Source organism: Spea bombifrons, chromosome 4, assembly GCF_027358695.1.
Source record: "Spea bombifrons isolate aSpeBom1 chromosome 4, aSpeBom1.2.pri, whole genome shotgun sequence".
NCBI lineage: Eukaryota > Metazoa > Chordata > Amphibia > Anura > Pelobatidae > Spea > Spea bombifrons.
Genome location: NC_071090.1, coordinates 23,429,013 through 23,441,840, shown reverse-complemented (window position 1 = coordinate 23,441,840; position 12,828 = coordinate 23,429,013). Strand labels below are relative to the sequence as shown.

The 12,828-nt window shown below is 37.9% G+C and overlaps 1 protein-coding gene across 1 annotated transcript in view; it reads left to right on the top strand.

Annotated features, from left to right (window-relative positions):
- Positions 1 to 12,828, top strand: part of WWC1 (WW and C2 domain containing 1) — a 92,553-nt gene that overhangs the window by 45,337 nt on the left and 34,388 nt on the right. Inside the window, exons 3-6 of the mRNA XM_053465350.1 lie at positions 16 to 219; positions 1,198 to 1,274; positions 2,528 to 2,607; positions 7,621 to 7,750. Coding sequence (XP_053321325.1) covers positions 16 to 219; positions 1,198 to 1,274; positions 2,528 to 2,607; positions 7,621 to 7,750 — 491 coding nt within the window. The remainder of the gene's footprint in view (positions 1 to 15; positions 220 to 1,197; positions 1,275 to 2,527; positions 2,608 to 7,620; positions 7,751 to 12,828) is intronic.

Here is a 12,828-nt window from a genome sequence, read left to right as displayed (position 1 = left end):
TTTTGTCTTTTTCAGAAACCACACAGATAGAGGACCCTCGGGTGCAATGGCGAAGAGAACAGGAGCGCATGTTGAAGGACTATCTGGTACTTGCCCAGGAAGCCCTAGCAGCACAGAAGGAGATTTACCAAGTCAAGCAACAGAGACTGGAGTTAGCTCAGCAGGAATACAGGCAGCTGAATGATGTTTGGAAACACAAATTAGGATCTCAGACGAGCTGTGAGTATTAGTTTTTGGGATAAGAAAACGTACCCAGACATTGTTGCCGTTGTTGAATATGGCAGAATGTTCCTGTTGCAGTAACACATTTTCTGAAGTTTGCTTACAGATAGCATGCTAACTGATTGTTTTTTGAGTTATTTGTAGCTATTTAATGATTAACGGAACACATTTTGTATCCATGCAAGTTCTGAAATGTAAACCCTAATTATTGTGATTTCTATTGGTGTAAAACCCTTATGCACGCACAGCCCAATCACATACTTATCCACACTATCCTAGTGTCTTTTCCCACTGGACTCACAGCAGTATAGGAAAGAGGGTCACTGAGATATAGGAGGCCAAGGTACACTTGAAAACCATTAACTAGTAATAATTTAATTACATTTTTTCATAATTTCATTTGAAAAGCCTTTCAATTGTTTATATCTGAAACCTTCTACTGTGGAATTCTCCAAACCCTCCAGAAATTGTTAATGAGGTTTTCTAAAATGTTTGCACATGTACCACCCATATGGGCATCGTCGTATCTGTAACTTTCAAATTCAGCCCCTTTTCAATGTGCACAACTCTTGAAAATGTGCATATGTTAAGCATATTTAGGGAAGACGCACTGTGGGCCGTATATTTTCCAACTGGATTGCCACTTAAATATCTATTTAGAGGTGTCGGCCTCAGAAAGGCTCCTTACTGTTCCCTTTTCCCGTGTACCAGAAGCAGCTACAGGAATTCATATTTTTATATCCACAAAGGATAGACCTCTCATTCCCTTTCATACGCTGATTAATACCTATGCCAAGTATGGCGTCTTCAGCTGCATTTGTCCTCCAACAACTATCATTTTCAAAGCTGACACATATTGTCCTCTTTCTTAGTAGTTTGTTCGCTATCTTGCAGGTGATTGTGACCTTTTGAATTTAAATCCTTTACCTACTTAATATTTTTATTAATACTTTTGTGATATATGTTTGTTTTCAGTGGTGTCTGGCTCCTCATCAAGCTCCAAGTATGACCCTGACATTCTTAAAGCTGAGATTGCTACTACTAAATCCAGGGTATGTTGAAATGGGGACGGTATGTTCTTCTCCCTCTTTGATATGTTATTGCCATGTTCTAGAGCATATATTCTCTGTATTATAACACATCAGCATAACAATAACTAGTGTCATTGTTACCCCCCACCAATCTCTTTAGAGGTCCTTATGAACCATAATTACATCCAAATTACCGGTAGTAAGTATATTGAGCATAAAATTGCACTACATGTCATAAGCATCTGGTTATACCATTAAATATCATTATAAATAACTTTTTTTCTTGCTTACACATTATCATTTTATTTTAGTTATCACAGACGTAAACAGGACAGTTCACGCATTGTTTGATGCCTAGATCTTCATGGTTCTCCCAATTAATAATTAAACTGATTAGTTTGACAGTGAAAGAATGTGTTGATTAAATAACCCAACCGTACAACCGACTGTCAATTCTTTAATAATGCATTTTATTGTAATGTTAAGTGGTACGAATTATAACTTGTGAGCAGCTGAGAAGAATCCAAACACAAGAGGGAATTGGTGATTTATCTGGCTGAGCCATGATCAGCCGTCTAGATAATCAGGACCAAAGCAGGATTTGGATAGGAGTCTCTCAACAACCCACAGACAGTTGCCCAGCAAATGTTCTGCAAAATATCAAAATGACAGACATGGGGTAGCAGCGCAAACTATAGCTACTGACTATATTCCAAATCCAAAACATTAAGCTCAGACCCTTTTATGTTATTTCAGTAGAACTTTGCCATTGACTTCAACCAGTGCCTTCAAAGGCAAATGTTCACCATCATTGACAGTAAATAAAAAGTTGCAGCCGAGTTAGAATGTAAAGCCGGGCTGTTTCTAAAGGAAAATCTCATTATGCTTAAAATATAGCAAGCTTTTTGTATAGCTCTTTATATTGGTTAAGACCATAAGCAAGTTCTTCACTGCACTACTTTCTCTAAATTGTCACCATTATGTGAATGTTATACTAAGGTACAGAGATGAACCTTAGCAAATATGGTAAAGATGATACCTTTATAGTCTCTTTTGGTATTGTAGACTGCTGCAGATTATTTTTGTATGTATAAGATAGATACTGGAAAGTATGACATAAATTCTTTATCACGATTTAGGCCTGACTTAAGGGTGTCAAAATGTAGCATTAGTTTGTATTCCCATATATTCTTTTCTCTCCATCATTCTCCATTAATATGGTGACCCTCAGATTCTTGCTATACTAACTACACTATTGTTTGTGTCTATTTCAGGTTAATAAACTGAAGAGAGAAGTGGTGTACATGCGGCAAGAACTTCACTATAAGGAAAATGGCTACCAAACATTGAAACAGTAAGTTTCCCTCGTTTAAATGAACTGTTGTGGTATATCCCCCCTTATTTAATTAAGGTTAACAAAAAGCAACTAAAGTTTGCTAAAAGGTACTGGGAAGGTACAGTGAAATAAATATAGTGTGATTCCCTGATTCCTGCAAGAATAAGCATATCTTCCCAAATAATTATGTCCTAAATTTCCAAATACCGTATTGGCCCGAATATAGGCCGCACTTTCCCCCCCACTTTAAGTCTTTAAAGTGGGGGTGCGGCCTATATTCGGGGTCTAGCGCCCGACGCCCGGGACATGGAGTTCCGGGCGCCGGGCAGGCAGCAGGGTTAGGATACAGATCCCCTGCAGCGGTGCAGGGGACCTGCATCCTACTCTCTGATACGCTCAGACAGCCTCCCCTGCCAGCACTTTCCAGGGGGGGGAGTGCCGGCACGGGAGGTTGTCTAAGCGCATCGTGCAGACGTTCACCGGCAGCAGCGATGCGCGTAAACAGCCTCCGCTGCCGGCACGTCTGCACGATGTGCTTTAACAATCTCCCTTGCTGGGAATTCCCACGGGGGGAGTCCCGGCAAGGGAGATTGTTAAAGCACATCGTGCAGATGTCCCGGCACCGGAGGTTTACCCGCATAGCCGCAGCCGGTGAACGTCCGCACGATGCGTTTTACATCTGTCCCCAAGACTTACCAGAGCAGACTCCCGGGTGTCTTGCGGGTCCGGCGGGGGACATCTACGCAATACGCCGGCACCGGAGGTTGTATACGTGTATTGCGTAGATGGCCCCGGCCGGGGGGGGGGAGGACAGTGGCAGCATATCTCAGGGGGGGGGGACAGAGTGGCAGCATGTCTATTAAAAAAACCTTTTCTTTAAAAAAGCACCCAACTTTTAGGGTGCGGCCTATATACGGGGGCGGCCTATATCCGAGCCAATACGGTACATATCTTTCAAATAAAGAATTAACCACAAAATGTTGTAGTAATGTTCTCTGCCTGAAGAAGCGATATTACTAAGACATTATGCACTAGTTTGGGACTGGAAGAGGTTCTGCAACAAAAACTACCTAAATACTTTTCAACTTGTATATTCTTGTGGGAAATAGTGTAAAGAGAATGCTTAAAGCAAAGGAAGAATATGGAGGAGACAACTGGCCATTCACATTGAGGCCCAGAGGTTGGGGTAAAAACCCGGAGAAGTACAATTTCAAGGGTTTTTATGAGAAATTACAGTTGGAGGCCAAGACAAGACCAGATAATGCCACGTTGTGATTATATCCAGTAACCCTAAACACAAATTATATGGATTACCCTTCATACCTTCATTCTTTTTTCCAAAACCAGGACCAGCTTTAGGTTAAAAAAGAATTTGTTGCAACAATGCTCAAAATTATTGACGTCACTACATGCTACTAACAGGTGTCAGTGCATCAAATGATTATTTCATGAGTAAAAGTTTTTTGTTGTTGATATTCATAGTGAGATGATTCTAAAATACCCCAAAACAGCCCTTTGATCCATTTCCCTATGACATAAAGCTTTGAAAACAAACGAAAATTAATTTGCAACATGGATATTATATCAACGGATACAAGAATTTGACATTTCAGTAGAGATCAAACTGAAAAGAGGGATTAATGAGGCTCTTTTTGATCTTGTTTTGATTGACAGTCTGTGTTCAAAAAGGCTTTGTTGCTCTAACAAGCCTTCCGTTTTTGGTCTAATAGAAATTCTGGAGTTGTTCCTGTCTAAATACTTTGTAAATAACTCATCATATAATATTTCATAGTTATTTCCCAGGTGGATCTAAGAAGAATGTTCTCCACTGTTCTTGCTCCCTTGCTAAACCTGTTTTACTGCTATCCTGAACTCTTGCCCAAGCTACACCTTTAGCTGGGCTCTAAGAATTCACGTTTAAATGGTGTAATAGCAATACCTTGTGTTTTAAACCTTAAACCAACATACTTATATAACAAAGGTCGTCAATGTTTGGATGATCCTCGTGGTAATCAAACTGAAGGTCTTTCTCACAAGGACATCTGTGATACCCCTCTGTCTTACTATTCATTCACCACCTCAGTAAATTAAGTGTTACTTAGCAACCTTCATAACCAACTACTTTCAATGTCCCATCAAAATGTATCTGTCTCTTAAGTGACGTTATTTGGATTTTTTGGGCATCCAGCAAAACGCTGGTTAGCCAACAGGTAGTTATTTGTTTCTTAGGGGTTGGGTTTTGGCCACCTCTCGGTTAACAGTGATGTCTAACTATAAAAATGCCTCATACTCAAAAACCAAGTGAAGCTAACTCGGAGATCACCTCTAGAACCTTAAATGTCACGTTGGAATATGGAGTACATTGAGTTGTTCTGAACTGATTGACTCAACCAATGAATTTGGACCAAGCATCCATTTAATGGAAGAAGAATTATTACCCAAAGGTTCCAGTTTCTAATATAAGTGTAGCAACGGGTCATCTTGGCTAGTTGAACCTTTCAATTCCTATTTTCATTTAATTTGTTTCTTTGTGTGCCATTTAAATCAGAATACTACACCTCCCAAGATTTTAATTGTCCTAAGAAGGTTTTGTTATAGGTAGGGTTGTTAAAGAACCTTCTTAATACTTTTTAGGTACTTATTTGGCTGTTTAGAAAGCCCTTCTTAGAAGAATAATGCATGTTACACAACATACTACATAAACACACTCTGTGTTATTTATATGCAGACTGTTGTGATATTTTAGGGATGTAGAACATTTGGGGGTTAATTCACTAAAGGCAGAGTTGGTAGAATAATCTGCAATTTACTTTGCATTATAAAGCACAAAACCCAGTGAGGCTGACCATGTAAAATGCACAATTGTTTTCCATCTCCTTACCCATTTAATAATGCATTATACAACATACCCTTTCTTGTCGTATGGCAGCTAGGTCAATGACCCAAAAATATATAGGTGAAAAATAAGCTGGCAGCTGGCAGCGTGCTACAAAATTAAGCATATAAACTGATGTACTCCTACATACATAAACTTTTACGTCATGGTTTTATATAGACGAAGATCTCATTTACAGAGATCACATGCTTAGTTAGCATTCAACTCAAGCATAATGTAAACATAAAAATATCCTGTGCCTCACAGCATTTATATCTTCAGAAAATATATATATATATATATTTTTATGACAGCATCCCTATAAATAAGATTTACTGTCTTTTTAAACACAAGTCAGATTGTTTTCAGAGAAGCATTTTATTGTTTTGTGCTTTGTTAGCTTTTTTTAAGCAAGGTAGGACTTGTCTAGTCGTGGCTATATATTATTTGTAGTGTACTAAATAACAATTATCTTTCTCCAGTAGCGTCCTGTAGCTTCTTGTTTTTTGATTGTACTGGGTTTTTCCGTGGAGACCTATTAATCCATAGTTTGTTATATATTTTAGCTTTATCTTTTTTTTTAAAATGCTACTGTAACAGCGCCCCTGAAATAAGGATTTCAATCGTTTGTTATTCAGAGAACTGCTTATGAGGCCGGTTCCTTAGATATCTAGTTTGGTGTTTGTGTCTTCGACAAAGATAAGGACGATGTAATTATTCTGTTTTTACATATAAATAATAATAATGAATGAGTTCTTTTATATGTTTGTGCATCCTACGATAACCCCAGTGCTAATCAACTGTGAGTACCAAATACTAACATTCTGCAGCATAAAAATACCCAAAAACCCAAACGATGTTTGTTCTAAGTAATCATCATTACATTATGAAAGGCCAGACGCAGTGAGGTCTCTGTGCGACGTTCATAAGATGTCCATCCTGCCTTAAAGATCTCATTTCAGTTCAGTCTGTAAATCTCGGCACCTTGCTTTGCACAATAAAATTAACTGACAATGGCAAAATTTGGATTTGTTCAGGAGGTTCTATGGTTCATGGCTGGGCTTTGAGGGAAATGTATTGTTTGTTCAGGGAGCAATCAATAACACAAAAATAATTCTTTCAGTTAAACTCATTAGTTTAAAATATATTAATCAAACGTGTAATGTATTTAAATGGTTAGAGTGGCTGCATTGCATGGGTAATCTAATTTGGAAATACTAAATGATTTCTATGAAATGAAGTAGGTTTTTAAGAATGTAATCCTAATCTCAGACGTTCCATGATCTCTTAAGAAACAGATCCTGAGATCCCGGATTAATACATTAGCAAGTCTGACATCCTAGACTACCAAAGGTCTTCCCATCTGTTGTTGATTGCCTTTCGACAATAGAGCTAAACCTACTAAATAGAATCAGGCGTTGGTCACTCACCCAGCAATGGATCAGTGTAAAACATGGTATATGCCTCACCATGGCACACTCTGTAGGAGAAAAGTATTCCTTCAATGAGAGGCCAGCAGATGGTAAGAGTGTCACAGCAGAGTCAAAAGTGTGAAGATATTTACAGAGATGAAACTGGGGGGTGGCTAAAGAGATTTTAGCCATGAGTCTGTGGGGGTGGAGGGGGCTCAAGTGTGGTTGATCAGGAGTGTGGAAGAACAGACTTGCTAGACAGCAAAATGTATAAGGAATGTTTGGGATGGGCACTGTGTGGGTATGGGGTGTATAACTTGGGTAGGCCATGATGGGGCCTCATCTTGTAGTCATTGAATAAAGTAGTGATTGTGAAGTTTAAAGATTCTGAGGTTTCTTTACTTACATGAAGGTTGGTAGGAAAGTTTATAGGAGAGTTGTAGTTTCAACTCTTGGCTTTACGATACATTCTGAAGGCCCATCCCCCTGGTGCAGCTTGGCTGGTCCTGTATAATGCATAAGTCCCAACGCCAATTAAATTATGCATTATGCAGTGCCAGCTCAGCCCTTCCAGCTGAAGGAACCTACCTGTGTTGGCCTTTCATGATGTATAATGAAGTCAAAGTGTTAAAACCTTCTCCTGCAGACTGTCATTACTGGGCCTCGGCTGTTAAATGAAAAGTAAAATCTTGCTCCTATCAGCCTGTTTACCTAATGTGTTTTTTTTGTCTGCTGCTAATGCAGGATTGATTCGAAAATGTCAGGAAACCATATTGGCTACAAACTAGATGAAGCCCAAGCAATTTTGAATGAAATGAAAGCTATCAAAAAAGCCATCAGTTCTGGAGAAAAAGAGAAGCGGGATCTAATTCAGGTATTATGCATGGTTTTAAGCTATGGAGAACAATCGCTGTAAGCATTTTTATTTTATCAATTTAACATTGACATGCTTTTCACAGAGACTGTGCAATTCTGAAATGTTAAACTTGGCAGCTCTGCCAGGGCTTTGCAAATCTGGATCGAATGAAACCTTGAATCAAATCAGGACAAACGTTTTCAAATCAAACCTCAAATTAAGTCAGTAGATTATAACTTTATAAAAATGCTACAAAAAAAGTTAATCAGATATAAGAATTTTTTTGTTGGTCAGCTCCTTCTAACATACACTATATGGACAAAAGTATTGGGACACATTATCGAATTCAGGTGTTTCAATCAGACCCATTCCCACAGGTCAACAAAATCAAGCACCTAGCCATGCAGTCTGCATTTACAAACATTTATAAAAAATGGGTCGCTCTGAAGAGCTCAGTGAATTCAAGCGTGGTACTGATAGGATGCCACCTTTGCAATAAGTTAGTTTTGTAATGTCACCCCTGCTTGATATTTCCTTGTCAACTGTAAGCGATATTATTGGAAAGTGGAAGCGTTTAGGAACAGCAGCAACTCAGCCATGAAACAGAAGATCATGTAAAGTCACAGAGCGGGGTCAGTGCGTGCTGAGGCGCATGGTGCGAAAATGTCACCAACGTTCTGCTGATTCCGTAGCTACAGAATTTCAAACTTCCGCTGGCATTAAAATCAGCACAAAAACTGTGGAGGTAGCTTCATGAAATGGTTTTCCATGGCTGAGCAGCTGCATGTAAGCCTCACGTCACCAAGTGTGATGCCAAGAATCGTATCGACTGGTGTAAAGCAAACCGCCACTGGACTCTGGAGCAGTGGAAACTTGTTCTGTGGAGTGACGTATCGCGCTTCTCTGTTTGGAAGTCTGATGGGCGAGTCTGGGTTTGGTGGATGCCAGGAGAATGTTACCTGCCAGACTGAATTGTGCCAATGTTTGGAGGAGGAGGGATAGTGGTATGGGGCTATTTTCAGGGGTTGTGCTAGGACCCTTACATCCAGTGAAAGGAAATCTTAATGCTTCAGCATATCAAGACATTTTGGACAATCCTATGCTTTCAAATTTGTGGGAACCGTTGGGGGAAGGTCCCTTTCTATTACAGCATGACTGTGCCCCAGTGCACAAAGAAGGTCCATAAAAACATACTTGGATGAATTTGGTGTGGAAGAACTTAACTGGCCCGCACAGAGCCCTGACCTCAACCCCATCGAACTCCTTTGGGATACACACGTCCACCATTAGTGCCTGACCTCACAAATGCTCTTCTGAATGAATGGGCACAAATTCCCACTAAAAACTTGTAGGAAGCCTTCCCAGAAGAGAAGCATGAAGACAGGAAGCACAGTGAGTCTTCAAATAGTTCCATATTCCGATCAAGTGATTGAAGTTCCTCCATACACCTTGCACTTTCGCCTTTCATAAGGAGCAATGTATCACATCTATTTGGAATTTTGCAGAGTGCTAAAGGAGGCAGCGTTTCATGTATAGAATTGATTGATTTCATGGATTTATTTGTGTGTATGCATCCTACACTTATTTGTTCTTCTATTCCAGCAGATCCAAAAAATCTGAATTGTCTGTTTTCAAGCAAATCAAACACAAATCCTTAATAAAAAAATAAAGCTTTGCAGGGCTCTTGACCTCAGCAAACCACCATTCTACCACATCCTCTATGTATAGAGTTTGAACAAGAATTATGCACCGATCAGCCATAACATTATGAACACCTGCCTAATATCGTGTAGGTCCCTCTTTTGCCACCAGAGCAGCCCTGACCCGTCGAGATATGGACTCCACTAGACCTTTGAAGGTGTGCTGTGGTTTCTGGCACCAAGACGTTAGCAGCCAATGACTCTGCCACCGGTCCACCTCTTTTCTTTCCTTGGACCACTTTTGCTAGGTACTGACCGCTGGAGACTGGGAACACCCCACAAGAGATGCTTGGAGATGCTCTAGCCATCACAATTTGGCCCTTGTCAAAGTCGCTCAGATCCTTACACTTGCCCATTTTTCCTGCTTCTATCACATCAACTTTGCAGATTAAATATTCACTTGCTGCCTAATATATCCCACCCACTTACAGGTACCATGATAACAAGATTATCAGTGTTATTTACTTCACCTGTCAGTGGTCATAATGTTATGGCTGATCCGTGTGCGTTCATATATTTTTGTTACCAAGTTGACAATAGTGAAAACCCAAATTGATTATTTTTATGAAACATGCCTACTGTAAGTATTCATGAAATGAATCAACTCGTAGTGTTGTTGCTGACCATGTAATTGTTTAAGCTAAAACATGCAGGGTAGAAAAGTGATTTCTGCATAGACTTCCACCGAAAACCAATATGCATATAATACAAAAGCCACATCCACTTTAAGTAGGAACAGTGGATAAGTTGGCAAGGTTAAGCATTTTGATTTGATTAATCACACCACAAACTAGTAGTTCCCAGCTTCACTTTGTATATGCTTCTCCCATAAATCCTTTCATTATATAGTTTTTTTAGGCTGTGGGTGCCTGTACATGTTGGTGCTCTGGAATGTATGCTACATAAGATTAATATATTTTGAGGCTAAAGTAATGTAGCGTACAGGAAGACCTTTGTGAAATTCCATAAAAATTATCGGAAAAGAATATTAAGCAATAACATTGAAATACACGTAGATAATGGTGGTAACCATGCCTGGGAACTGTTTTTCACCAACCCAGGTTCCCTCAACCCTTGCATACTACCGACCCATATCTTATATTTCAAATACTTATTGGGACAAGAACTCACCTCTATGGCTAGCCCTGTCTCTTTTTCACAACTAACTAACTAAACCCCTAGGAGAGGAGGCGTAAGAATTCAGCCAAGCATGGGGCATTTCCTGGTATAAGACAACATGTGATGAGCCAGACGGGCTTTAGGAAAGTTGTGTTTGTTCCTCGATGAAATGGGAAATAAATGTCACCACTAAGAGGAGTGGCTCTATTTGGGTAAAGGCAAAACTTTCATCAACTTTTGCATTTGGTGTTTACCTTGGTTTTCTCTTCTGCCAAGACAGTTTTAGAGATACAATGGAAAAAGAAACACATATACTAATCCATAGAAATTGGCTTTCTGTAAGAAAGAATTTAGATGTTTGAAATGGCATTACTGTTTTTCAGAAATATAGTTAAATCCACAAAGCATCAACATATTTTAATGGAGACATTTATCCTTTATCATTTCATCAGAATTCATCATTCCTACATTTTGACATGATTCATTCATTAATCCAAGCTTAATGAAGGATTGATTTATTAATACAAAATGTTATTTTTATTTCCTAAACTTTTAAACATTTAGTAATGCCATTAAGCCCCTTCCCTTTCACAGGGCAGGTACCAGATTGTTTGGAAAGATACACTTATGTGACTGCAATTTCACATTTTTTTAAGATATTGGTTAAAGGATGTTTTTACATTTATTTGTGAAAATAAACTTTCCAATAGTAAATGAACATCTTTATCTCAGCTATACCTTTTCTCCAAAAACACTGAAGCTTGAAGAAATTAACATTAATACATTTTACAATTTATTGTTGCTAATACTTAGCCACCGATGCCTTTCCATACTGTAAACTGTATTAATAAGAGAATAAATTAATCAGTGTGTAACTTGCAAGATATATGCAGTGTGTATGATTATATATAGCAGAGATTTCCTTAAGTACTCAAACATTGACTTTTAAATAAAGCCCCCTGGTAATTGACATATCTGAGTTTGGCAAGTAGGACAAGTTTACTGTTATATTATACAATATGAATCATATACTATGCCTGTTTCAACAAACGTATATCGCAATTTGCCTTCTATAATTATCCCATTAAATTGTGTAATCTGTAAACAATTAAGGGCTTGAAGGCTTTTTTAGTCAAATCATGTTCCTTTCCTTTGGCATTACGTACACGCTATTGATGTAGATACATTTCTGTTCTAACCAGTACAGCGTCGGTTCTTTAGCAATCTAGTGTGATTCCTTGTCCAGCATGTCATGGGGCCTATTCTGTTCATTGTACCCATAAATGCACAATCTGGTCCTTTTTATTTGGTGCTGCCTCTGGTAAATAAGAAAAAATTCAATGCCATTGATTGTTCTGTAGGACAATAACCAATATGTTAAACTGAGTACAGGCAAGTTACATAAACACAATTAATTCTTAGTTTTAGAACCACTAATATATTATATTAATATATAATAATATTATATTAACATGTTATATGTTATATATGTTATATATATATATATCATTATTATATATATATATATATTATTATATATATATATCATGGAAATTTCCCAGAACTTGGACATTTTACATCTTTTGGCTTTTAAAAAAATAAAAGTATGTTTTCTTCTTTTGTTCATTAGTATACTTATGTATATTTGGCAAACAAGAAAATACATAACATGAAAGTAACTTTTTAAAATAAATATTTAGCATTGCACTTACCATTTCCTGTTGGAACTACATTTCCTTTATAGAATGTCGAAAAAATTATATACAGTTTTGAATTTGCAAAGCTCTGTTAATTTATGGAACAGCAAATATAAATATGTGCTGGTGTGGCTACAGCAAAATGTGACTTCTTATTGTAGTATAAATTAATTGTTTAATACTCATGGCATGGACAGAGAGGAAGGCATAACAATCAATGCAAGGCTATTTCAAATGTAACCTATGTGGTTAATTCATCTTCTACCTCACAAATACATCATATAGCAAATGTTACAAAGGAAAAAGCCACAGATAAGACATAGAATAATAATTATAATAAACAGTGTTTTATATAAATCCCTCTAACAAATGAAATAAAGCCACGTGCATCTACAGAAAATAATCAACCTGTGGCCACATATATTATTCAATGCTTAGCCAATCATTTTTTTGTTATCATGATAGCCTAAAATAGTGTATTGCATTATAAGAGAGCATGGGAGTAAAAATAAAAAAAATACGGCCATTACGCATTCATTAATAAGCAGCCTACTTTATTAAACATTTGATATATTATCCC